General features: G+C 43.0%; 3 protein-coding genes across 6 annotated transcripts; 1 reads left to right on the top strand and 2 right to left on the bottom strand.

The window, feature by feature from the left end:
* The first annotated feature begins 230 nt into the window (after positions 1–230).
* On the top strand, positions 231–25,920 carry LOC117748626 (neurotrypsin-like). 2 transcript variants are annotated; one of them, XM_034558569.1, is made up of 14 exons: positions 231–596; positions 3,625–3,667; positions 14,908–15,150; positions 15,913–16,051; positions 16,164–16,342; positions 16,532–16,679; positions 18,819–18,997; positions 19,302–19,443; positions 20,060–20,280; positions 21,030–21,171; positions 21,247–21,525; positions 22,360–22,482; positions 22,593–22,861; positions 23,040–25,920. In XM_034558569.1, the coding sequence occupies exons 1-14, from the start codon at positions 498–500 to the stop codon at positions 23,621–23,623; spliced, it is 2,790 nt and encodes a 929-aa protein (XP_034414460.1). In that variant the 5' UTR covers positions 231–497; the 3' UTR covers positions 23,624–25,920. The 2 variants fall into 2 exon arrangements, with proteins under 2 accessions (XP_034414460.1, XP_034414458.1); XM_034558567.1 differs by having other exon boundaries at positions 405–596; positions 21,030–21,525.
* Positions 4,699–7,919, bottom strand: LOC117748633 (E3 ubiquitin-protein ligase TRIM39-like). The gene is made up of 2 exons (XM_034558591.1): positions 7,757–7,919; positions 4,699–7,098 (listed from the first exon to the last, which is right to left on the bottom strand). Exon 2 carries the CDS (start codon positions 7,094–7,096, stop codon positions 5,411–5,413), a length of 1,686 nt encoding a protein of 561 aa, XP_034414482.1. The 5' UTR covers positions 7,097–7,098; positions 7,757–7,919; the 3' UTR covers positions 4,699–5,410.
* Positions 10,385–13,101, bottom strand: LOC117748635 (E3 ubiquitin-protein ligase TRIM39-like). 3 transcript variants are annotated; one of them, XM_034558593.1, is made up of 2 exons: positions 12,519–13,101; positions 10,385–12,210 (listed from the first exon to the last, which is right to left on the bottom strand). In XM_034558593.1, the coding sequence occupies exon 2, from the start codon at positions 12,206–12,208 to the stop codon at positions 10,523–10,525; it is 1,686 nt and encodes a 561-aa protein (XP_034414484.1). In that variant the 5' UTR covers positions 12,209–12,210; positions 12,519–13,101; the 3' UTR covers positions 10,385–10,522. The 3 variants fall into 3 exon arrangements, with proteins under 3 accessions (XP_034414484.1, XP_034414485.1, XP_034414483.1); XM_034558594.1 differs by having other exon boundaries at positions 12,955–13,100; XM_034558592.1 differs by having other exon boundaries at positions 12,951–13,099.
* Positions 25,921–27,561: the final 1,641 nt, after the last annotated feature.

Genomic DNA, 27,561 nt, shown 5'->3' with positions numbered 1-27,561 from the left:
TTGTTTTCATACCTGCTCTCCGTTTGACTGTGAGCAGGTGTATTTAGGGACATTCATCATTTGCAAAAATGGTCCGCATAGCCCTAATCTATAAGTGATTAACCTGCAGCAAACTAAATCAAATGTATCAATGATTAATCAACCAGCTGACGAATAGAAAGAAAGTGTGTTTGTGAGAGATAGAGGGGAAGAGAGAGGGGAGGGAGGGAGATGCTTGTGGCTTCAGGTTTTTGCAAAGCTCACCACTATTTCAACCAGGATTGGATCGGTGTGTGTGTGTGTGTGTGTGTGCGTGTGTGTGTCTCTCTCTCTCTATCTGTGTGAAGCGTTTAGAGTGCCGCACCCTGTCCTCTGTGCGTAAAACCTCCCACGTACACCATCATCACACACCACGTTTCATTCTTCCAAGCAGCTCGGGACGAGCGGATCCGGATACCGGTTCACCTCGCGCACAGGTCGCGCACAGAGATGGGAGTGGAGCGCAGGCTTTTCTGCCTATGACACGGACACACCGGGCGGAAAGGATGGCTCTCACCAGCCGGGACATGTTGTGCTTGATCGGAACCGCCTGCCTCTGGCTGCCGTTGTTGGCGGAGGTACGTACTCCTGTCTGATGATGATGTTATGTTGATGATGACGATGATGATGATGATGATGATGGTGATGGGGTTGATTTGCAATGTGGCCTGATTTTTTTGTATTAATGTTTTTGACCTTTTCTTTCTTGACCCATGTCCCGTGACAGTCACGCTTTGACATACACACCTAATTTATGTCGATAATTAGATTACTAATAGGATCGATAAGCCTAGACCACAAATGAGGGGCAATGCAACCACATATTTTAGAATATTGGTGATCCACAATAAAAATGTCGGGGTGCATTTCCAACAAAGCAGGTGCACAGGTCGGGGCGTTAAAAGAGCACCAAACACCTCTAATCCGCCTTTTAGCCAATTAATGGCGCATTCAAAGCGCATTGTGCAATTAAGAAGGCTCACACGCACGCACGCGCGCGCGGACCAGCAGTCACGCAATGCTCTCAATCACAACCCTCCTCCTTCAGCCCCCTCGGCGGGATATCAAGAGGAACCCGTCGGTGGCTCCTCTGCCCAGGCGGTGGGAATGAACCCTGAATCCGTCTGCTCAGACATGTTGGATCCCAAAACTAGTGAAGCAGGTGTTGTCAGATGTGGGTCACAGCACCCAGAGTCACAGCTGGTCAGGTTCAGTCATTTAGAGGACCACATTGTTTTAAAGTCCTTATTTCGTATTCCAGTCAAATTAATGCTAAATCAACCATTCATAATCAAATTCATTCATTTTATTATCTCCTTTGTTGTTCTGTGGTCAGTGTGTGCTGAGCTAATGTGCAGCATATGAGCTGAAGTCATTAGTGGAGTATGTGCAGGATTTAATTAGACCTCCTTACATTTGGAAGCAGCCGTGCATGTAGCACAAATAGCACCATGCAGATGAGTTTGAGCTTTTTCATTTCAACTTCATTAGACAAATCTTTTCATCAGCAGGAGGCTGAATGCAGAAAGAGGCTACATAACATTGCAACAAAACATCAAAGATGTTCGCAAGTAAACGGAAAGGAAACCAAAACCGTGGAAATCCACAAATCTGGAATCTGCTTTACTCTGAATCACCTCCTACGACTTTATTTGTTTTTATAGAGTCTTAAGATAGCTCCGTGTTAAAACAGTTAGTCGTAGTTGTAAGACGAAGTTGCCCTCATGGCTGGATCTACTATCGGGGTGTCCTGGGGTCCCACTCAGGGCCCCGCATGCCAATGCATGTGCAAGGAAAACATCTAAATAAATGGGCACAAATACTTAACGTTTTAAATAACCAGTCCTTCAAATCAAATATATTGTCTGTGTCCTCCAGGCGGGATGACAGAATGTCTCCGTGCCTTCACGAACCTTCACAAATCACTGTTAATCTAAAACACGATGGTTTAGGTTTGATTAGGATTAGGCTAAAAAAAAGGTTTGGTTACATTTTTAAAAAAGGATGTTGGGTTGGGTTCAAATAAGCACTTTGGTAAAGAAGCCACATATGACATTCAGAGCTTAAATATTGCAGCTATTTATGTAATAATATGGTGGAGAGCAGAGGAGGGACTCGCTCTCCCTCGCCGAGTGTCATTACAAGCTTCTCTGTGCCTCACGAGCGTCACTGTGTTTGTGAGGCGGCTTCTGTTGACGACGCCGTCCCGACCCCGTCATAGTGACTATGGCCACCACAGGGCTTCGTCATCGGACGTAAACATATGTCCCGTCTTGGTGCACCTGTTGGAAAGACTGATGCTGTCCTTCATCTTGGGAGGATAATCGTGTATACATGCCAGCCCACCACCATAGAGCACCTGCTGTTTACATTTGTCTTTATGCAAATCCACCAACACTCTTCTAGAAATTACATACTTCTAATATCAGTATGGGAAAATTTTGTGAAGCTAAGATGTTCGATGGATGATATGAAACATCAACTTAAAGCACTTTACCTTTCGTAAATAGTGGTTCTTACAGGTTTGGGGCCCTTTCCGGTTTAATCCAGACGTGGTGCCCATAAACAAGGAAACTCAACTATCATTAAGCACTAAAAGGACTACAAGCATCACTTTTCTATTCCTCAGACATCTTGCTTCTTCATTTCGTACCCGTCCACCTCGACAGCCCCACACACCTGCTCCAGTGTGTGTGTGTCGGTGTGTATTTTGCACTTGACCCAGCTGTGGGAACGTCATAACTGATTACCGCTGTAATTGAGCCGTGTGATTGATATGAATGGAGGTATCAGCACCCGTGTTCGCTGCCACAGGTCACCTGTTCCTGTAATATCATTAAGCCGAGCGGAGAGACACACTGCAAAGGGTGGTTCATACGTGTGTGTGTGTGTGTGTGTGTTGTCGGTTGTCTGAAGAGCAAAACTCACCTGTGTGAAGGTGAAATGTGTCGTATTTCTCTTCCCTCACAGCGGCAGCAGAGTGTGTGTGTGTGTGTGTGTATGTGTGTCCTCTTTTCTTCTGCAAGGTGCCCCACTGCTTTGTGTTGATGTGACCTGATTTCTGAAAATAAAAAATGACTTCTCTTCTGTCAGATATTATCTGATACTGTCTAGTAATATTAGTGTGTGTTTGTGTGTGAGTTTGTGTTTACACTGTACGCTACGCTCTCACACCTGGGTGGCTTACCTGTTATATTTCTTTTACTTTTGACTGATTGCTTCCTGCTGTTAATGAATAAACTCATTCACAAAAGCAAGTGAATTGGAAAAATACTCTTCAGTTTTCAGCCTTTTCTTCTGGCTTTGACCTGAGAGTATTTCACATTCAACAGAAAGAAGAACACAGCTTCGCCGGGGCTGATTGAGACATCTTTCCTCTCCACAAATGAATTACTTTATGTTCTGGGGCCCGGCGCCCAGTTTTTCCACCAAGGTTTCTGAGACAATCTGCAAATTAACCCCCTGCCCTGGACAGTCTGTCTTTGTTGTTAGAGTGCCTTTGTTTCATTAACCTCACGTCTTGTTTTTTTGTGCCTTAAATAATGAGCTGAATTCTGACATTATGGTCTTCGGTGTAACTTGCTGCACATGTCTTCCTCTCTGCAGGTGGTGGCTGAGGACAGTTACTTAAATGAGGTGCAGAACTCAGGTGAGTGGGAGGTGATACTCTGGACACAGCAATCTCCTCCCGTCTGTACTTAGCTATAAATCAAGCATCCCTCCATCCTGCCTCTCCTCCTACACCATCCCATTCTGTACTGTGTTTCTTCCCTGCATTTTAACCCACATTCTGACTCAGACGCCCATGAAACCCCTCCGTAGACACCTCCTCCACTCTCTTTACCCGCCTCAGGCCTGCTCCCACACTAGGTCTTACCTCTCTTCTACCCTCTGCATTATATTTCCCTATTTTCTCTTCTTTTCCCCCACATTCCCTAGAGGAGTGGAGGCCATGTTGGGGGGTTGGGGCGAGGAACTCCTCCTCCGTAGGCTCATTTCCATCGCAGAAAAAAATCTGCGCTTTGACGGCCGTGCACACATTGACAGAAAAATGTTGGACAATTACAAACACACCTCTCACCTTTCTGCTAAAACAGCGAGTTAATGTGTAAACCACCTCAAGGCTCTCTAAAAAAAATAATGGATAGCAAGTACGAAAATTCAGCAAATATTGCACAAGATGCATCTCTGTTGCAATGTTTGCCTCCAGCTTCCCTTTGTTGCACAATATTGTATAAAAAAAGCAGGTTAAACAGGGAAAAACAAAAGCAATTTCTCCATATTTATTAAAATCTGTGTGTTTTGCGTCGAAGATGCAATTTACACACATCACCCCCCACCTCCCCCATACAGCAAGCCTCCGAGTGTGAACCGTGTCAAATACTCATTGTGGCTGGGAAATGGATTATGGGTAGCAGGGAGACTGAGTGTTCCCATGGCGATGGGCAGAGTACCGTTGTCGTGGCAATGAGGAGGGTGTTAGCGGCGAGTGTTGTGTGTGTGTGTGTGTGTGTGGTTGTGAACACTGCGGGCGTTGAGAGGAATAAAAGAACATGAATGAGGCACACATGACGAGGGAGGAGGCGAACATCAACGGTGGTGAAGGGAGGGGAATTCAAAATAAAAAACAAAGAGACATTTGAAAATGTCAAGTGAAAATGTAGCGCAATGCTTTTTTTAAAAAACTTTATTAAAATGTAATCAAGCTGACTATATAACTGTTATTACCATTACAGAAGAAATACATCTTAAAAAGAAACAGTGACAAAACACATACATTTTATCTTATCATAAAACAAAAGCAGCATAAACATTCACATGTCTTTAGGGAGAAAAGGCTGTTTTGAGCTGTAACTTGGCTCACTTCCAAACACTGGACCCTGAGTTAATGTCCCCCTTGTCTTCAACATACATGACTGAATGTCAGTTTTATCATAATTGAGTTTGAGTCACTTTTCAAGCAACAAAATGACATTTGCTAGTTCCAAAATGTGAGAATTTGATATAGATTTTGGACTGCTGATCGGAAGAATGTTTTCTGTCACTTTATTGACAAAATGATTATTAAAGTCAGCTCCACGTGTATTCATACGTCCGTTAGATCATGTGTCGTATGACTTTTGATGCTTAACAGTCCACCAGAAAAAAATAGATTTGTTATCAAACATCCTGGCCATAAATGACTCATTTCTTTTCTGCAACCAAACCAAAAGAAAACACCACTTATTCAAAATGTGATAATGTGCACAAGTTGCAGCTGTATTGTAGTAGTTGATTAAGAATGAATTATTTCATACAAACCTGTTTTTTTTACACAAATGCTCATTGCAGTCAAACGCATCGGTTGCATTTGAGTGAATATCACAAATCACCGATTCTCTGAAACTTCCGTTCACTCGGTACGACCTACAGGAACGATTATCATCGGACCCAAGTTTGAACCGTATTCATTGTCACAAGGGTTAAAGTACGGATGCAGTTCTTCGGTAAAGACGCACTCAGTAAACGAGTAAATGAGTGTTGCCGTCTGCACGTCGTAGAAAGAAATTTGCCCTCCGTGATAATCCACAAACACGCCGACCCGCTCCACTTTCCCATAGAGTACCGGCAAGTTTAGAGAAGTGGAGGTTTTAAACTTATCCTTTACAAACTGGACGGCCCAGAGTCCACAGTGAGGACTTCGATCAAGCGCCCTATTCCTCTGGACCGACGCCGTGGCCACGCCCAGACTCCATTCAGTCTTCCCACCCACGAAGACCTCGAAGTAAAACCTACGTGACGAGAAGCCTCTCTGGCCCAGAACTGCAAGATAGTTAGTGAACATTTTGAGGTTCAGGTTTCTTTTCAAACCTGAACTCCTCTCGTATCTCACCTGTTTCCTGTCATCAGATAAGATGAGCAGAGGGTGAGCTGTATCAGGATCGAGCACGACGTCCACTTCATACTGCTGCAGACATCTCAGCGTAGCGTTGGTGGACGCGTCTGTGCCGTCAGAGACATTTTGAATTTCTGTGCTCAATTTATTCAGCAACATTCGCATTTGAAAGACTGATTTGCTCAAAGCTTCTTGTATGCGGTGCATTTCCACCTGGACATTAAAACTGACTGTGGACAAGTCCATTGTGTGTGGTAGGCTGGATGGGTTTGTGGAGCTTTGGAGGAAAGTAAGTGGGTCTTCAGTCTGTTTCAGCTCCCTCAGCTTCATCGTCGTCTCCTGCAGCTCGGTGATCTCTCTCTCCATGCCGCTGATCAACCCAGCTGCTTGTTCTTCTGACGCTTTCTGCTTCTCCTCGATCACCTTCACAAGCTCCGTCTGGCTCTTCTGGATCTCAGAGATCAGCGTCGCCAAGTCCTGCACGCTGCTCGCGATCACATCTCTGGTTTCTGTCTTGCTTTGCTCTACTGTCACTTTCATGTCTCGGACCTTCTGCAGTCTGTCCTGGATCATCTGCTGCACCTGGGCCTCGGTGTCCTCCAGCAGAGCCATCCTCTTTGTGTACAAACACTGCACAGGCACAACGTCGTGGTTCACGTGGTGCGAATCGGCGCAGACGTCACACAGCAAAACCCCGTCGTTGCTACAGAACGACGTCAGCAGTCGGGTGTGCTCCTTGCAGATCCTGTCCTCCAGGCTCGCCATGGGCTCGACCAGCGTGTGTCTCTTCAGGCCGGCAGCTCTGTGATGAGGCTCGAGATGGACGTCGCAGTAGGAAGTCAAACACTCCACACAGGTTTTGACAGCCTCTCGCTGGCTGTCGGTACAGATGTCACACAGCACCGGTCCACCACAGCGAGCCTGCTGTTGGTCCGGGCTCCAGATGTGAGCGTCGGTCACTTGAAGCGACATGAACTGTGACGCGAGCTGGGAGATGAAAGTGTTGACCTTGAGGTCCGGCCTCCTCTTAAATGTGTGCTTACAGACGGGACAGAGGCTGACTGGGATGTCGTTCCAGTACGTCATGATACAGGACATGCAGAAGTTGTGTCCGCATGGTGTGGAAACTGGGCGATTGAACACACCCAGGCAGATGGGACAAAGAAGCTGCTCCTCAGATAAGAGGCTGTTGCCGGAGGCCATTTCTGAAAAACAAACAAATAAAGAACGACAGATAAATGAAGGCAAACGATTCACAGGAACACAAAGCTGAGATTCAAATCATTGACCTCGGAAACAGCGGTTGCCAAAAATAATCTCACTACGAGTTATTTTATTTAACAGTATACTGGTATCACGTATTAGAGAGTTTGTGTGGGAGTTCAACGGGAGCTTAACTCTAACACCTACAGTCAACGTCAATTGTTAATGATCGTAAGGCATTATTTTAAACAGCTGATGGTGTCTATTAAAAAAAAAAGAAACGTTATGAAACATCCCCAAAATCAAGATGAGTCATCAAAAATATTTTAACAGGAAAGAGAGAAGGTTTTTTATATCAAAAGTACTTAAATTATAATATTTGTCATATAGCTACAGGACACAGAAGTGTATTTGTTTTCTCTTTATTGACTATCAAAGTGCAAAGCTGATCATGTGACATCAAAGTGCAAAGCTGATCATGTGACATGAAAGATTACTAAAAGGACTGTGTTTAGATAATTTCTCCAACAAGGCAACACACACAGCTGCATTTCCCAACAAAACTTGATTGAATTGGAACACAACTACAACATCCACTTGACATAGACTTCACTTCTTATGTGTTCATAGTGAACGTTTAGCTCAGTAATGGCTACTTACCTCTGTGTGTGTTGGTCTGGAGAGGAGAAACGACGACGAAGGAGATCCTGCTTGTTTGCAGGAAATAACTTTTAGTTTCTTCCTGTGTCTGGTTTCTTAAAGAGACAGGCACATTGTTTTGGTTTGGCTGTGAAGTCAGAGGCTTGTTTTAAGGGTTGGATACCAGTGAGAGCTGTTTGTTGGTCAAGCTGAGTGTGTTCTGTATTATTTGTTGTTTGCGGATAGATTTCAGCTTTAGTTCCGTACATTTCTACCTTACAAAACAAATAATGCAAAAAATAAAATACACATAACTAAAAATAGAACTATGCAATCCGTTATTACATTTTCATCAAGCTGGCAAGAAAAGTTTCATTACCATTACAGATCTTACAGCTTTAAAAATAGTTTTTTATTATGTTAACGAAACATACACTTTGTGATATAAAAAAATAAAAATAAAATCAACACAAGACCTCACATGACCACTCATATAGGAGAACATAAACATGGTGTTTTTACCTTTTAAGTAGGGATGCATTGATGTCAGGCTTGATTGGCGCATCCCTACTTTTAAGTCTATTATTCAAGAGAGTATATCTGGTGGATTGACCTTTAAATACCAGCGTCTAGGATTTAGTGTGATCCATTGGAGGAAATGGAATAAAATATTCAGAATTGTTTTCCACACGTGTATAAATAAGAATTTGTTGTGTTTTTTCGTTAGTTTAAAATGAGCCCTTCATATCGACATATGGAGCTGGTCATCTTACCTGGAGCCCGCCATGTTCCTACAGTAGCCCAGAACGGACAAACCAGACACCGGCCCAACACACAACGTTGTGTGTTTGTACGTTACCTTAAAGCCACTGTCGTCCTCTGAGACTGTTGGTTAGTTAGGGCTTAGCTGAGGGGTATTCATTGGGGTGCAACCTGCAGCCTCACCACTAGACGTCACTAAACCCTGTACACGGCTCCTTTAAATTTAGCCAATTTCCCAAATTTGATCATTGTGTTCGAGGCACGGATTCCTTTTAACGGCCGACATTTAGACTTTTCATAGTAGTAAGGGCACATTGGTGACACATAACATGAGTGGTGAAGTGTCCCAGTGAGACAGCATCTCCAGAACTCTGAAACTTAATGGAGTACAGCCAGCATATATATTACAGTATTTTCAAACTGTGTTGATACTGCGACAAGTCAAAATGCCTGTCGTTATACCGTTATCATAATTTGAACCTTTGCATTATGGGTTATTCCCCTTAGCAAAGTCTGAAGAGTAGCAGACGTTTGCCTCTTGTGGTTTAAACATTTGATGATGTTTCTTTTGCTAAAACAAGCTCAAATCAAACATGTGTTTGTATGGCTGGGTGGGTTGAAGTAGACTAATTACACATTTGTGAAGGCATGAGCGCAGATCCATTTTGACTACACGTTTGCGTATCTATTTTTAAAGACTTATGCTTAACCATCCACTACAGAGCTCTGGAAATTGAATTCTTTTTAACCACATTGTACCTGTAGACAAAGTCATATTCCTTCCTGTAATAAATAACCATAAAGTATTGCCTGCAACACCAAACATAAACAACACCACTGCATTGAATCAAATCGTGATAATCTGCACATTTTGCTTTCTATTTACATCACTATTTACAAATTCAGCAGATAATTAATTACCCATTAAGTTGGCTCTTCTGTTTTATTTCCCTCTGCTTGATATTGTATTAAAAATAAACAATATATATATAATTATATACTGTATATATTTTTATTTTGCAATTAAACACATCAGTTGCATTAAAAACTGTGACCCTCAATTGGGGTGAAATTTACACATTATGGTTAAATTGTCTAAAACATTACAATAAACATGAGCAAATATATTGATGTTATACATCAAATTAAACAGAACTTGGGCTACAAGAATCAGTAAGCCATCTCAACACAACTTAAACACCAACTAAAAGAATGATTAAAATATCATAATCATACTTTTGTCAGGAGTCAGCACACTCAGCACGTTTTCGGAACTAGCAACCCGTAGCTCGGTGCTATCAGAAAAAGCCAGATAGCAAAAAGCAAGATAATTTAACACAGATTCTAAATATCTTCACAAAATCATTCTGCACCAAAGCATCACCGAGATATGAGCCAAAGAACACGGCAACATGGATCACTTTAGCGCTTTACAGTCACAAATGTTGCTTATCTTTAGCTTATTTAAAAAAAAAAAAAAATTCTTCTTCTAATCAACAAAGACTGCTGCATTTGGATGTATTGAACACCATAAGTAATATACAAGGTAAATATATGGTTTGGTACATGAGAAAATTAAAATTGCACCGATGGTGCGCAAATGTCCATTTTGCATAATTTATCTGTACTAAAACATCTCTAACTTTGTTCCGCTTCACTTTTTCAAAGTCAAACTTTGCAGAGAGACTGGTCCCATATATTGATATGATCTCTGTGGTTTTTGACCTTTGCTCTGCATCCTTCCAAGAGATAATCATCCTGAAAGTACTTTTTCTTCCTAGGCGAACCTGAAAATTAAATTTTTGCTGCGTTTCATCTTTATTTACTCTTAACCAGTAACAAATAAACTAAAATGTACACATCTGAAGAAAAGCTCACATGGGTTGCCTTCATTATAACACCAACATTATTCAAATAGCCTTTGTGGTTGCAGAGATACACCCTTTTTAGTTTGGGTATGTTATTTTGAGCAGAAACCTAAAAAAATAGGTTGGTTTTTAAAGGTTTATGGAAATAACCCACAAATTAATCCGTACGACCTACAGGAACAATTATCATAGGACCGAAGTTTGAACTGTATTCATTGTCACAAGGGTTAAAGTACGGATGCAGTTCTTCGGTAAAGACGCACTCAGTAAACGAGTAAATGAGTGTTCCGGTCTGCACGTTGTAGAAATAAATTTGCCCTCCGTGATAATCCACAAACACGCCGATCCGCTCTACTTTCCCAACGAATACCGGCACGTTTGGGGAACTGAATGTTTGAAACAAATCATTTAGGAAGCAGAGGGCCCAGAGTCCACAGTGAGGACCTGGAACAAGCTCCCCCCTCCTCTGGATCGAAGCCGTGGCCACGCCCAGAATCCATTCAATTTTTCCACCCACGAAGACCTCGAAGTAAAACCTATGTGACGAGAAGCCTCTCTGGCCCAGAACTGCAAAATGTTCTGTAAACCTAGTCGGATTCTGGTTTAGCCACAAAACTGAACTCCTCTCGTATCTCACCTGTTTCCTGTCATCAGATAAGATGAGCAGAGGGTGAGCTGTATCAGGATCGAGCACGACGTCCACTTCATACTGCTGCAGACATCTCAGCGTAGCGTTGGTGGACGCGTCTGTGCCGTCAGAGACATTTTGAATTTCTGTGCTCAATTTATTCAGCAATATTCGCATTTGAAAGACTGAGTTGCTCAAAGCTTCTTGTATGCGGTGCATTTCCACCTGGCCATTAAAACTGACTGTGGACAAGTCCATTGTGTGTGGTAGGCTGGATGGGTTTGTGGAGCTTTGGAGGAAAGTAAGTGGGTCTTCAGTCTGTTTCAGCTCCCTCAGCTTCATCGTCGTCTCCTGCAGCTCGGTGATCTCTCTCTCCATGCCGCTGATCAACCCAGCTGCTTGTTCTTCTGACGCTTTCTGCTTCTCCTCGATCACCTTCACAAGCTCCGTCTGGCTCTTCTGGATCTCAGAGATCAGCGTCGCCAAGTCCTGCACGCTGCTTGCGATCACATCTCTGGTTTCTGTCTTGCTTTGCTCTACTGTCACTTTCATGTCTCGGACCTTCTGCAGTCTGTCCTGGATCATCTGCTGCACATGGGCCTCAGTGTCCTCCAGCAGAGCCATCCACTTTGTGTACAAACGCTGCACAGGCACAACGTCGTGGTTCACGTGGTGCGAATCGGCGCAGACGTCACACAGCAAAACCCCGTCGTTGCTACAGAACGACGTCAGCAGTCGGGTGTGCTCCTTGCAGATCCTGTCCTCCAGGCTCGCCATGGGCTCGACCAGCGTGTGTCTCTTCAGGCCGGCAGCTCTGTGATGAGGCTCGAGATGGACGTCGCAGTAGGAAGTCAAACACTCCACACAGGTTTTGACAGCCTCTCGCTGGCTGTCGGTACAGATGTCACACAGCACCGGTCCACCACAGCGAGCCTGCTGTTGGTCCGGGCTCCAGATGTGAGCGTCGGTCACTTGAAGCGACATGAACTGTGACGCGAGCTGGGAGATGAAAGTGTTGACCTTGAGATCCGGCCTCCTCTCAAAAGTGTGCTTACAGACGGGACAGAGGCTGACTGGGATGTCGTTCCAGTACGTCATGATACAGGACATGCAGAAGTTGTGTCCGCATGGTGTGGAAACTGGGCGATTGAACACACCCAGGCAGATGGGACAAAGAAGCTGCTCCTCAGATAAGAGGCTGTTGCCGGAGGCCATTTCTGAAAAACAAACAAATAAACCGTAACATGGAGGCATGGAGTTTGACCAGTTGTTATGAAATTGAAGATGGTCTATTGTGAGCTTGGGTTGTTTTCTTTGGGTTGTGGACTGCTGGTCGGAACAAAAAAAGCATGTTAGAGCATGGGCTTTAGGAAGCTGCATACGGGAATTCTTCATTCTTTTCTGAAGTTGTAGCCTGAAACTATTTTTTTTTTAATCCTAAACCATTTTTTTTTCATGGATGAAACCTGCATTGTTTACATCCATGTCTACCAGTTTGCTGTCCTTGTGTGGGCGCATTCTTCACCTTCACCATCAATAGTGTGACACCACGTCAACACCACCCGTGTACTTGTGTCTTGGACCTCCTCATCAAAACATTGGTCCAAAGAGCTACTGGTACTCAAAACTCCACAGGGCGCCTTTAATGTCCCATTAGAGAGTCGTTAATTTCAGCATCGTGACATATTTCAGAGTTAATGGAATGTGTGGGTTTACTTATGAGGGATTTAAACTATCAAAGGTACTGGAACAGGAAAAGATAAGTATTTAGATTATAATGCTCAAATATCTCGATCTGACCATGTCATAAGAAAGATTACTAAAAAGGACCTCGTGTTTTTTTTTCCAGCAGCATTTCCCAACAAAACTGCACAAAAAGCAGCGAGTGGAACAAAACTACAACATCCACACAACATATATTTAACTTCTTTGGTGTTTGTGGTGAAAGTTTAGCTACTTGCGTCTGTGGGTGTTGGTCTGCACACAAGAAACCACGACGATGGAGATCTGCTTGTTTTTCGGGGAAAAGAACTTTGCTTTCAGTTTCTTCCTGGGTCGCGTTTCTTAAAGAGACAGGCACGTGTTCTGACTGTGAGGTCAGAGGCTTTTTTGAGGTTTGGATACCAGTGAGAGCTGTTTTTGGATCCAATGACTGAGTGTGTTCTGTATTATTTATTGTTTGAGGATGGATTTCTCTTTTAGCTCTGTGTATTTCTGCCTCATTGATTTCCTGTTTATCTGACTCTCTCTCGGCTTCCTCCTCCTGCTCTTCCTCTTCTCCTTCTCCAAATTGGATGACTAATAATAATTAATAATAATAATATTCATATATATGCTACATATATACATATATTTATATACATATATGTGTATATATATGTAACATAGATATGTATATATATGTAACATTTATATACATACATACATATATACGTATATATGTTACATATATATGTATATATGTTACATATATATGTATACGTATATATGTATAACAATTATATATATATACAAATATATATATATGTTACACATATATATATATATATATATATGTTACATATATACATATATATGTTACATATATATACATACATATGTAATTGTTACATATATACTTATATGTATATATATGTAACATATATATAAACTAGCAGTACACCAGAGACAAACTTATTTATGAATCTAAATACTAGTTTTTAACATGAAGGCGTCAGAACTATAAATATAATACAAAAACATTTTTCACACCATCTACATGTGCTCTCATACAAATAGTACAATAGTACATTAAATGAAAAGTGTACGACGGCGTGTGAAGACGGACTCCTTTGGGTCTGAGTGTGAACTCATTGACGGGTTAACGTCTGCAGCCTTTTAGTTATCTGGACATCATTTTATTCCTGTGATGTTTATGGTTCTGACTGTAATTGAGTGTGTGTTTCTGTCCCGGGCACTATGCACCAACTCTCTGAGTGTGTGTGTGTGTGTGTGTGTGTGTGTGTGTGTGTGTGCTGGGCATGAGGGCTGCACCGTGTAGAATAGATAATGTTCCAGGACGGCCAAGCTGTGTGTCTTGAAGAGATAAGTCTGTTGCTGGTTACTGAAGCTCCTCTGCCATTAATCATAGTTTAGGAGCCGCGTGGCCTCAAAAACCCTTAAAGCTTCAGTGTGTGCAGAGAATGAGTGAAATCCTTTGGAGAGAGTGGAGGTGAAAAATACTTCACCTCAAGTAAAAAAAAGAATCAACATTTGGAAGGAAAGTAAACAAGACAGGATAGAAGGATGCAAGAACAAAATTACAATTAAAAAAGTACGTAAGGATTAAAGAATCGGTTCAAAACTACCTTGAAGTGCAATAGTGTGCTTTTATTTTGTATCCACTCTGCAAGTTAAATTGTGCAATATAATTCCCTTTCCTTAATGCAGGATGCACGTCTCTATTTGGCCGCAGTGTATAACCTGCTCTATATATTGTGGCCTCGTTTTGCTTCACTTTGATGTCAGCGGTTTCACTCTCCGTCTGTCTCGGCTTCACTCACACGCTGCTCCTTCTCAGAGAAGATTACGTGACGTGTGTCCTCGCCTCCATGTTGAGTAAGGAGCTGGTTTCAAAAGTTATGGAGATTTCACCGGTTCAACGTGGATCAGCCGGGGTAACTGCATTAGGAAGGATGGCAGCGTGTGAGAATCATCCACGTAAGCCTTCATGCTCAGAAAAAATACAGACATGGGGATAATGTGAGTTGAATAAGAGCAATTCCACTCCTCTCACCCTCTCACTTCTCCAAACCCCCTTTAATTCACATTGTCCTCTCTGACCCAAATCCTCCTCCTTTCATCCACCACATCTCATTCTCCCATCTTCCTCATCATGCACTCACTCTCTCCCCTCCCTCCTTCTCTTCGTGCAGTGCCTCTGTCCTGCTCTGAGGGATTCACAGAGTTGGGCTACTACAACGGCACCGTGTCTCAGACGGATTCTGGCGCCCCCTGTCTGAAGTGGACCGAATTTCCAGACTACGTCATGCAGTACCCGGGCCGAGGGCTGGGAGACCACAGCTACTGCAGGAACCCGGACCGAGAGTCCAACCCCTGGTGTTTCTTCAGACAAAACTCTGGAGCCATCGGATGGGCCTACTGCGACTGCCACCAGGGTACGGCACTTTGATTTGATATCACGATTTAGAATAAAACACACAGATAAACAACAAAAGGCATTATTAAAGAACATGTCAAATGCAGTGTTTCTCATTAAATAAATGTAATTCTACACTTCTGGGGAAATAAGTTTAAATTAATCGGATGAGGGGTCTGGCCTCCCCCACCCAAGGGACGTCACAATTAATATCAGAAGAAGAATAAATATATTCTGCTGCCAAAAAAAGGTTGAGAATCCCTGGTTTATAAAATGTCAGAAATCTTTGAAAATGCTGGTCAAAATTTCTCAATTGACGTCTGCAAATTCATTGCAACCATTAACCCCAAGACAGTATTTAGAATGAAAACAGTGTGTGTTTATGCTCAATGAATAACTTAAAGGTGTTAAAGCTGTTATATGATTGTATACAGGATCAAATGACTGTGTGCAATGTGGCGTTGTTCATATAGTGTCAAAGTCACAGAGAAATATCCCCGACTCTGCAGTCCCACTCAGCTCTACAGGAGTTTTATTAGTGAAGCATTGAGCATCTAAAGAGCCACAGATTTCCTTCAGGAGTTCATTTCGATCAAAGCAAAGCTAGAAGAGTAACAGTTTGATTATATATGTCATGTTGTGTTCACAGCTTGTTCTGCAGCCCCACAGTGGCAAAAAAAAGAACACATATTAATGAGGCTTTAAACAATTAATAGATCATGAAATCGTGATGGTGCTGGTGAATATTTGACCGTCTCTTTCTGGACGTTTTTTCTTTCAGGTGCGGCTCGTCTGGTGGGCAGCTCGACCTCCGGCAGTGGCCGAGTCGAGGTCTACCTGAACGGCCAGTGGGGGGCGGTGTGCGACTCCCACTGGTCAGACAGAGACGCCAGCGTGATCTGCAGGCAGCTGGGCCTCGGGTGAGAGGACACGAACACCTCCTCCTTCAGAATCGATGCTTCACCACTTTTTTTTTTTTTTACACACTTGTTCTCCTTCTCCTCCTCCTCCTCCTCCTCCTCCTCCTGACAGCGACATCGGCGCGGCGCTGCAGCCGTCGCAGTTCGGCTCCGGCTCCGGCCTCTTCCACTACGAGCGCCTGGGTTGCCACGGCGACGAGAACACGCTCAGCGTATGCCGGAGCAGGACGTTCGTCACCGGTGACTGTAGCCATGGAAACGAGGCCGCAGTGGTGTGCGCGCCACCGGAAGGTCAGCGGGAATATTTCCCCTCCACACACCTGAGAGACTCAGATTTATTAAAGCCACACTGTGTAGTAATATTTTATGCCTTAAATAAGTACAGTCATGCTAATAAAGGAGAATTAAATTTGATACCAAAATAATTTGAGGGAGAAGGCTGTTTGACCTCTATTGGTATATTCCCACATGCTCTCTCAGGCAGTGGCCCTCCGCTGCGATTGGTCGGAGGCGAGGAAGACTTTGAAGGTCGAGTGGAGGTGTTTCACTCAGGAAGGTGGGGCTCCGTCTGCGACGACCAGTGGGACGACAGAGATGCTGAGGTGGTGTGCAGACAGCTGGGCTTCGGGTACGTTCATCGGGGGCGTTTCACACCTTCACGCCAGGTTAACAGATATGTGTGTGGGTGCATTTTGGGCCCTTTTGTAAACACATCCCCAGATCACCAGCAGCCCTGAACCACGGGGGGGTCGTACATTAAATCACCCCTAAAGCTGTGGAGGTTTTTTTTGCATGAAAGGATATGGACGAAGCCAACAATGTGTTAATCCACCTCACGTCTGTAGCCCATAGGCTCCCACTGATGTAGCTAGTTTTGTTTAGTCTTCGTCCTGTGTTAAATGTCCTTGTACGTATGTTTTGGATCATATTTTGTCAACATAATTGAGTAGGTTGGAAAAAGGAAAGACAACGTTGCAGGTGTAATCCTGATATGGCGCTCACAGCACACGCTGTATTTTAATTTTAAATTGTTGTAATTACTCAAATAATTACAATGCATTTGTTTGGGTCTAGTTTAAGCCGCGGATTAATACACATCGTGGTGCTGCAGTGAGTGTTTACAGCAGCAGGACGGTGTACGTGGGATCGTCTCAAAATAAATTGCAGTGGCCAGTTTCATCGTGATGGAGAAACGTGTCATCCGGTGCAATGTGGTGACTCATTTATGGGTTTTTAATAGTTGCTGGACAACAATGGAGCTCTGTGGCACAGAGGAACATGGCTTCACAGATAATATTTGTTATTCAGATAAACTCTCATTCGGTTTGAGTCTTTTGATGGGATTTGTTAACCATGAAGAATACAGAATATCAAGAGCTGTATTCTAAATAAACATGAGCAGGACTATGAATGTGTTTAGTGGGTGAGCTCAGTGAAATTGAGAATGAGATGCACTTCTCGTTTTACTGATATTTACGAGAACATACGGGGTGTACTTGCTGTAACTTCTGCAGGTGTCTTCCTCCTCCGTGTGTTTCCCCTGCAGACGAGATGCAACACAACATGCCCGACGACTTTGAGCGTCAAACGGAAAAAAATGTCGGCGTTGCAGCCGTGAAGAGAAATAACTCTTTCCATGTTCAACATTAGGTTGCATTTCATCTCCTCTGACACAGTGGGACATCTCACCGTCTGCGTTTGTGCCTCTGAATAATGGATGCTTTGATGCCGATGCACAGGTTGTCACACGGGCACCGATGTGTTTTTACACTTAAAGACAAAGTGAAGTGAGTTGATTTTTCCCACCTGGATAGGTTCAACAGGTATACGTGTCCTACGACGATGTTTGTGGTGCTTGCTTCTACACCAGCTCATAGTCAGTTGTGGTTCATATTTTTTTAAATATTTCTTTTATTCCAGATTCATGAGTCCATAAAGCAACAAACACAAATACAACAATATATAAAATACAATATAAGGACACGGGTACAATTACTGCTGTTAAAAAGACACAAACACTTGTTCCAATGTTTCCTCAACACAGCATGGAAAGTGGGAACATTACGAGTCACAAACATATGACTTGCACCATCTGGGAAGCTTGAGCAATATTCTGAAAGCATCATTAAAGCATCATATGACGGGTGGTGTTAGTCTCGTTGTCGTGGACGTGCCCTTGAGTTTAAGATGATGAAATATTTCAACACATTACGAGAAGAGAAGAGAGACGGATTTTAATTAGTTTGTCCCAACAACTGTGGCCTGATGCAGATCGGCTGTGCGGAGGAGCAGGAAAGCACGGACCCATATACGCAAACACACAGCATGTCAGCATCAATAAATAATCACCACTTACACAACTATTCATTATTTATTTGGATGATTTGATTTATTTTGGACATGTTAGAGTGTTTTCTTTTGCTGTGTATAAGGACTGCGAAAGGCAAGAAGAGAATCAATATGCACCCGAGAAGGTTTACGGTGCGTGGCCGTGCTGATGTGTCATTTTGTTGTCAACTCATTGCCGTTAACCTTTCTACGGACGTTCACGATTCCTAAACGGTGCTTTCTCAAAGACTCTGGTGATCCTCTGGCTTTTCCCTCTGGCGCCACTCAAAAGCTATCTGATGGATTACCACGAAATGTCACCCAGATGTTCCCCTCAGGATGACATGCAATAAATGAATCGATCCTTTAACTGTCAATCTCGTGCCACCGTCAGGTCCTAATTTAAAGAGAAGAAAACCAGTCCGTGTCTGTGTTGTAGGGGTGTTGCGAAGGCCTGGTCTTGGGCTCACTTTGGTCAGGGTTCAGGCCCGATCCTGTTGGATGCGGTGAAGTGCACAGGAAACGAGCTCTTTCTGGAGCAGTGTCCCCATGGCGACTGGGAGCAGCACAACTGTGACCACATGGAGGATGCTGGGGTCTCCTGCAGCCCTTATACAGGTACATTTACAGCACACGCTCACCGTTTACTGTACACACTGTTAGGGCTTCAAGCCGCTATTTATAGCCCCTGAACATCAATAAATCATGACTGCGTGAAGCAGAAACATCCTCTTAGTGACAAGCAGGATTTATGGGAACTGAGGAGTAACATGAAATAACAGCTACTATCTATCAAATTAATTCAAAATGATATATTGGTGTTTGCATCTATAAAAATGTAGTCTTGCCTCAGGTTTGCATAAATAATGTTGCTTTCAACCATTTGCATCTTTATAACGGCCACAATATAAACCTGTTCCAGATGGAGTGGTGCGTCTGGTTGGAGGAGACAATCCCTGGGAGGGTCGGGTGGAGGTTTTCCACAACAGTGACTGGGGGACGGTGTGTGACGACCACTGGAACCAGCAGCATGCAGAGGTGGTCTGCAGACAGCTGGGCTACAGGTATGGAAACAGATGTGCAACGTACTAAACACACGTTCATGTTTTTCCTTATGTTTGAGAGTGATCTGAAGACGTTGTCAGAAGACAAATTTGTCTTATTAGTTTTAAAAAACTCAACAGTCATGGCCAGTGTTGGGGTTGGTTATAGAATTATCTTTCTCTAGTCCGTCATGGTTTCACTTGTTTTGTTTTTGAGGCACAGTGGCAATATTATTATTATTTTTTTTTCTTTGCTGAATTTTGTAAGGAAAATACAATAATAAGAGTTTATTTGAAGATCAAAGTGTGTAAGCACGTTCGAGTGGAAACCTAAAAAACAAGAATGAACCTGAAAAAGTGCACGATATGTGTCCTTCAATGAGGTTACGTTACTCAAACTTATTAATTGTATTATTATGTATGTATTGTATTGTAATTTACATTTGCTGATTATCAATTTGAAACCTTAGCAGAAAATGATGATGATGATGATTAAATCATGAGAGCCAACAGAGATGTTATCTTGCATACATTTTTATTTAGAACAATTTTAACTGAAAAAAAAAGGGAAAACTAAAACGACTTGCTATCCACAGTACAGAACAGGGTAACAACACAAACCTCTTCTCCCCCTCAGGGGTCACGCCGAGGTCGTATCAGACGGGACGTTCGGCGAGGGCATCGGTCTGATCCTCCTGGACGACGTCCACTGCGAGGGATCTGAGACCTCCCTGCTGGACTGTCCACACGGGATCTGGGGCCGCACCGACTGCTCGCACAGTGAGGATGTCGGTGTTCGCTGCAGGAGACGATCCAGCCAAGAAACCAATGAAGTGCCGGTTATCGCACCTTCCACGGGTAAGAGATGAGATGATTAAGGCATTAAGGCCGGTATGCATATTTATTTCGAAAAAAAGGGTGCGAACTGAGCTGATTCACCTCTTCATTATTCTATGTTGTAATTACATTTGTCTGTTGTACATCTATTGTACGTCTGCCCAGACCGCTGTGTAACATTTTGTGAGTTTTGGGTCATTTGCAAAGCGTTTATATTGAGAAGAACAAAAGAGGGATGGGAGAAACCAGCCGACACATCAGTAAGCTTGGAGACTGTGCTTCTGCAAGTCATTCTGTATGAAAAGGGCGAGCTGTCCCTGTAGAGTGCTGGGCTCATGCCAGGCTGTGAGCGCTTTACTTTACTTTATTAAACCCTCGATGGAAACTTCATCACACTTGACAGAAATCCATTTTGATAATAAGCCTGCAAAATGTGTTTCTGTCTAGTCTCTGAAAGGAGGAAAAAAACAGTTCTGTCTCCTTTTGTGGCGCTGTATCATCACCTCGGTGTGAAAACGTCAGTGTTTTTCTCAATCCAAAGAGTTTAAATGCCACATGTTGACAGCGAGGAGAATAAAGAGGTGTTTACTGGGCCTCCTGTTGACACACAGTCCATTAGAATGAGAATAGAGGCTGACTAAAAGAGGCACCGGGCTGCGGATGACATTTAACACCGTCAGTGGACGCGTCTCTCGCTGTGCGTGTAGACTGGAGGATGTAGGTGCACCGGCATGAATATGAATGAGGGATACGCATTTCTTTCCCGTCAGGCCCCCTGGTGCGTCTCGTAGGTGGCGGCAGCAGAAAGGAGGGTCGAGTCGAGGTGTATCTCCATGGTGACTGGGGAAGTATTTGTGACTCAGGCTGGAACGACCTGAACGCAGCCGTGGTGTGCAGACAGCTCGGACACAGGTTAGTATTTATAGAGACGCAGTTACTTTTAGACACTTTTTATTACACCAAAAAACACCTTTTCTCCCTCCTCAGTGGTGGAGCGGTCGCATCCGGAGGGTTCGGTCAGGGGAAAGGGCCCATCCACCTGGACCAGGTGAGGTGCACTGGGAAAGAGGAGTTCCTGGGGGAGTGTCCGTCTCTTGGTCAGAGCATCCGGGGCTGCAGGCGGCGGGTGGACGCGGGAGCGAGGTGTGACGTCACCCCGCGGGAGTCGGCGGTGCAGGCCGAGCCTCGAGAGCCGAGCTGTGGGCTGAGGAAGCTGGTGGAGGAGGAGAGCAAGAGGAGGAGCCAAGGGGAGGAAAACGTGCTCAGGTAGGATTTACGACCTCATTTGGTATAACCTAGTTAATCCATCAATATTTCCCATCGCCCCAAGACGGCGTCCTCAAACGTTTTTATAAATATACCCGTGGCTTCATCCTGGTGATTTAGCATCTCACAATGACGCCGTAGCGGTGATATTTTCAAAAGTGTGAATACTGTAATATGATAATAAAATAGCTGGAATAAATTACTCCACTGACCTCTTGGTATTTATGTCGCCTTCTGCCTCCTAGTTCCCATTAGGCAGACAACACATGGCAGCTTCATTAGACACACGGAGACCCAAAAACCAGCTCATGCTCTTTGATAATGTCAGTTTTAATAACTTGATTAAACACAACTTTATATAGAAATATGCTCCGTGTTAGGAAAACTTCACGTCACAATGTGAGAGGTCTTACAATTAGATTTAGGTAATAATGCCAGACTCACCTCAGTTGTTATTGTGCTTTAGTGATGCAAGAAAAACATTTGCAATTAAAGGCATTAATTAAAAGACATGTTGAATGCATTCAACTGTTTTGGATGTCACCAATCAAACTATTTCCATATAGGGCGACTAAGAATCAAAGTCTACACAGCACCAATAATTGAGTTGACATAAAGTGACACACAGTAAACCTCCGGCTTTGTGGGTCTTCTGCTTTCACTGTGGTGATCAGCTTTGAGTATGCATATTTAAAAAAAGCTGTCCTCCCTGGTTAATATGCTCTTGTGCATACTGAAAATGTTGAGGCTGAGGACAAAAAGAGAAAACTGCCTTCAGAAACTCAAAGAAGAGGAAGAACGTTTTGACCGAGAGCTTTTCCTCCTCTCCGTCAGCACCACGTGGCCATGGCAGGTGTCCGTGTGGCTTCAGTCCGAAGCAGAAGATGGCGATCCTCTCTGCAGCGGCACCCTGATCAGCCCCTGCTGGGCCCTGACGTCCGCCTACTGTGTCAGCAGGTAAATCTCCCGCCGGACTATGAACCCATTCCTGCGCCCGAGGCTTGTTCGGTGAGACCAGCGACCACCCAGGGACGTGTGACTCCAGCTTTACGTTTCCCTTCCCGCAGGTTCAGCAGCGACCCGTCCAGGTACGTGGTGCGTGTCGGGGCTTCGGCGCGGACTCTCGTCCCGGAGCAGGTGGTGGTTCACAGGAAGTTCAAGGGTCAGAGTGGAGGTCACGATCTGGCTCTGTTGAAGCTACCCAGCACCAAGGGTCACTGTCTGACCTTTGACCCCGACACCAACGCAGCGTGCCTCCCGGACACGGACGCAGCATCGGGTGGGACCGCTCCGTCTTCTTGCGTTGTCATGGTTACTGCTGGCTGGACAGGACCAGGTAATAATGTCTCTTTAAAGATCAAACAATACTCAGAATGGATCTGAAAATAGCCTCAGATGTAATTTGTGTTTAGTGCAAATATTAGCATACGAACACACTAAAGTAATAGTCAGATATGACTTAGTCAATCACTTGTTGCCCCTCCTCCTATCATCTCATCCATCCTCTCTCGTAGAATCGGTTCTTGCATCCTGGGTCCCTCTGATGTCGTCATGGCAATGCAAGAAGCGCTATGGCGACAGCTTCTCCAGCCACGGCACCCTGTGTGCCGGCAGTCCTCCGGACACCAGCCTCCTCCATGACGACAGTTGTCAGGGCAACTCCGGAGGCGGGCTGGTGTGTCAGGCGGAGACGGGCCGATGGGTCCTCACCGGGGTCGTTGCCGGGGGTTACGGCTGCGCCGGGCCCTCGTCTCCCGCGCTCTACACTCGAGTCAGCCGCTTCAGGAGCTGGATCCAGGACGTCACCGACACACGAGCACAGGCAGAGGAATCGAACGCACACACGGACACACAAGAGGATCTGACACGTGTTGACAATGACCTAACACACGAGGAACACACACGCGGCGAGGGCAAGGATGAATACTTCCACGCGCACGGCAAGCTCAAACACACACACACACACAATCAACAAGAAACAAATGAAATCAATGATCCTAAACATAAACACGGTCACCATACACACACCAACCAGCACGTAAACAAACACGCGCATCGTGTCGGGGATGCCGACACAAACACACACGGTCCAGTCTGATTGAGGCCGTGCCATTGGCTGGACCACCTGTGCCATGTGACCCCCCCCCCCCCCCCCGAGGAGGAGGAAAGAGGGTTTAAAGGAAGACAAAAGTAAACTTTAAATGAAAAGAAAGATGCTCCTAACGTAGGTCAGAACAAACGGCGTCTCTGCTCATTTCAAATCTGAACCCGGTGTTGTGTGTCGTCGGACGAGTACAGCTGCGTGGGCCGACCCCCCCATCCCCCCATCCCCCATGATTTGTGGTGCTTTCCATGTGAGTTACAGCCTGTTGAGAAGGAGAGCGATGACTGATGGGGTCGGCAACGTTTAGGTTGAGCCTGGCATGCCGATCGGGGGCCTTTCACTGATACTGAATATCAACAAAAAAAAATCAGCATGGCATGTATTTTATAAACAATAGTGTTTGAAAAAATAAATATTCCGAGGGATATTTCTAAGATGTTCACACAAGAATCTATGCTAAAATTCACCCTTTAATGTGTGTCTTCTGTGTCTTTAATAATACAAATCATCAAACTAACCACCAGAACATCTAGAATAAAGGCTAGCTGTATGCCATTGTTCCTCCAAGATTAATAACGTAGATTTAACCCCAAACTCCGGCATCAGATGTCACACTTCAGACGCTCCAACAGGGCTCGTCTCTTCAGGCTGTTGTCTTTTACGTTTACTGGTGAAAGTGCTGTTTAGACCCTGATTAAGCTATTTTACTGAGGACCATACCGTTTATTCTTCATGTTTTAGTGTATTCACATTACCAATGATGTACACACGACCGATGACTATTTATACTAAAAAAGTTAATTAAATTTCAAAAACTGGGCTTTCATTCTGAAGTATAATAGTTACCGTTTTCTAATATGGCACGCTTTCACAAAAAAGTTTTTAAAAAATGGTTAGTAATGGTTAATAAATTGTCTGCTATTAATTTATAGATCAGCTTTTGAGTTGCCAGGCTTATAATGAACATTTTACTAACTTCTACTTTTGGCTTATTCGAAACAGACCTTTGTTATTAATGAGTAATTAACATTAATAATGGCAGACTTGATATTAAAAAAAGTAGCAAACAAACAGACGGCAAACCGAAAAGCAATAATGTATCAACCATGAATAAAGTCATTACTTAGATTTTATACAATCCCTTTATGAAGGAAGTCTTATTAGAAAGTGGCAGCGTTCAACACTTACAAACAATTAAATCCACACAATGTAGAGAGCATAACATATCAAGCCCCTTTTTCTTTGTGTCTTAAATGTAATCAAAACTATTCCCTGACTTTCCAGGAAACGGTTTCCATTGATTTCACATGAAACAGACTTGAATCTATCACAATAAATGTTAAATCAGCATTCTTTTTTTTTTCTCAGATCAATTAACCGCCATGACCTCGCGACAATAATGGAGAAAAAGCGTCTCGCAGACATGATTGATGGAATTACACAACTCGAGTGAGAGTCTGCTAATTGATTTATTAAGTGGGGAAAAGAAGGAAAAAAAATGAAATGCATATGGTTTCCTCAGCAGTTATGTTAAGTGTGCATAATTTGTTCAGGGGCTAAAACTTGCAAAAACACCGGTGTGGTCCTTTTTAAAACTGTACATACAAATTGTCTCCTTTCAAAAAGCCATTGGAAAGCTGTCGGGTCGTAAAAAATATCTTTTTGTATTGATTCCAGCGGATGGCTGATCGATAGGTAGATGAATAGATGAATAGGTGAATAGATAGCTGCTGTTCCTGAGATTAGATAGTTTGTGTTACTGCATTTCATTCTTGACTCGCTTAGATAGACCAACTCTTAGTTAAATGTTGTCTGTTCTGTTGTATCCTAAGCAGGTGCGCGATCCAACCACAAGATGGCGACATTGTTCTATTTTCACGGGGGTCGTTGGATGAGTGGCCCTGATGTTCTTTTTATACTCTAAGTGTTGGGACTTGACTTGTGCTTTGACGTGCTGTGAACCATTGTCTCGTGAAGCATCCTGTAACCAACACGGACCCGCTGTTATAACCCTGCACATGACCTCCGACCTCCCCGAGAGTTGATGTCATGCAGAGCCTTCGTGTAGATACTGTGTGTTTGTGGCTGGACGACGAGGGAGCAGAGCAACGTGTTTAAAGGCCTTCTGTGTTACTTCATTAGTGTAATGTGCTGAATCCTGGTTGAGTATTAAAAGATATACCTGGTGAGAACAAGCCCTTGGTGTCGGTGTGGCCTATCTTATGTATCGATGATGAACAACCATGAATTAACTCTGACGTGGTGGTTTGATGATGGTAAACCCACCATATAAGGACGATTATGTAATGTGCAAAGCTTTTTCCACACTCAAAATACATGCAGTGTGTCACTAAATAAAGATTGCTTATGAAAAGCTTTATTGGCTTTGTGTAAATGAAAAAGCTCTCAGTCACCCGTGAGCCATGTTAATCTTTTCTTTTGTTTGGTCTGGTTCCCCTCTGAACAACAGGGGGATCAGAGGAAACCCCCGCTGCAGCGGATTGGCACATCTTTATAGAAAACTGTAGAATAAGTGATTTGTAATGAGCGTTAATGACTCTGCTTTTGGGAGTCGTGGCTAAATGTTTCGAAATCTGATTGAAAATATGTTGAAGATATCTGCAAAATGGGCTGCAGTCATTTGAATATAACAAAGTATTAATTAATATGTAGATTAAATATTGGAATTATTTACATTATATTTAAAAGAATAATATATATATATATATATATATATATATATATATATATATGTTTGATCATTAAAAAAAAAGGAAAATAGGAGGATGATAATTTAAATAGTTGAATGGAGTGGAATATAAGTGGAAAGTAGTAGTACAGAAATACTCATGCTGTAGAATGTTCTTGGTATTATTATCTATATTTTTCTGCTAAATTATAATGTAACTTTTTTAACAATTATTTCTACGACATACTATCCCACAACTTCTTTAAGAAATGTTTATGGTATACTAAAGCGTTGTTTTATGCCGACACATATTACCTATTTTTTGCAAATGCAATGCATTTGTATGGCAGACTATATTATGCCCTATACTATAACTTATTTAACATGTTTTATGACAGTTTACCATTACTCTTGTGCGACATTTTTTATTATACTATGACTAATGTCATTAAAATATTTTTTAAAAGGCACACGTTACTTCTGTATGTAAAACTATAATAACATTTTTATTGGATACTAAACTTTTAATGTATGACAATTCTATGAAATACTATACTACGACTTTTCAGGAAACTTTTTTGACCTTGAAATAAGAAATGCAGAATTGAAGCATAAACACAACCAAACTGAACGCCCTCTAGGTCTCTCTCCCTCTCCCCCTCTCCATCTCTCCATCTCTCCCTCTCTCCATCCCTCTCTGAGGCGCTCTAGAGGATAAGACAAAGGTAAGTAATTGTTACTTGTAAATTAAAGAACCATCTAAAAAAACGTTAACCACCTTGTGAGCACCCAAATAAAAAATAAAAAGGGTCTAGAAGTAAATAAAGAGTGTAATATATAAACACAAAAACTACGTGTATTGTCAATTTCTGGAAAATGTTTGGGTGTCAATCGACCAAATTAAGGTGAAACTGTTGGTGAGCAGCTCATGCAGCCGCCACACATACGATTCATTTGTTTTTATTTTGGCCGTGATGTTATTAAAATACTATATCATTACTTTATTTCTATTTATGACACACTAACTGTTTTTGTGACATTTCTTTGCCATACACACTATAAAAACGCAGACTTTTTATTTAAATGACATACTATATTACGTTTTATAGAATATTTTTTAACGATGACTTATGACAAACTAAACAAGGATTTACAATGACTTATTTTACAAATATCATAAAAGGAATTTAGGACTTAACGACATACTATGATTTTTTTTTGACATACTATACTCAGACTTTTA

This window comes from Cyclopterus lumpus, chromosome 19 (assembly GCF_009769545.1).
Source record: "Cyclopterus lumpus isolate fCycLum1 chromosome 19, fCycLum1.pri, whole genome shotgun sequence".
Classification (NCBI taxonomy): domain Eukaryota; kingdom Metazoa; phylum Chordata; class Actinopteri; order Perciformes; family Cyclopteridae; genus Cyclopterus; species Cyclopterus lumpus.
The sequence above is the reverse complement of the archived record's forward strand: the minus strand, read 5'-3'. Positions and strand labels throughout refer to the sequence as shown.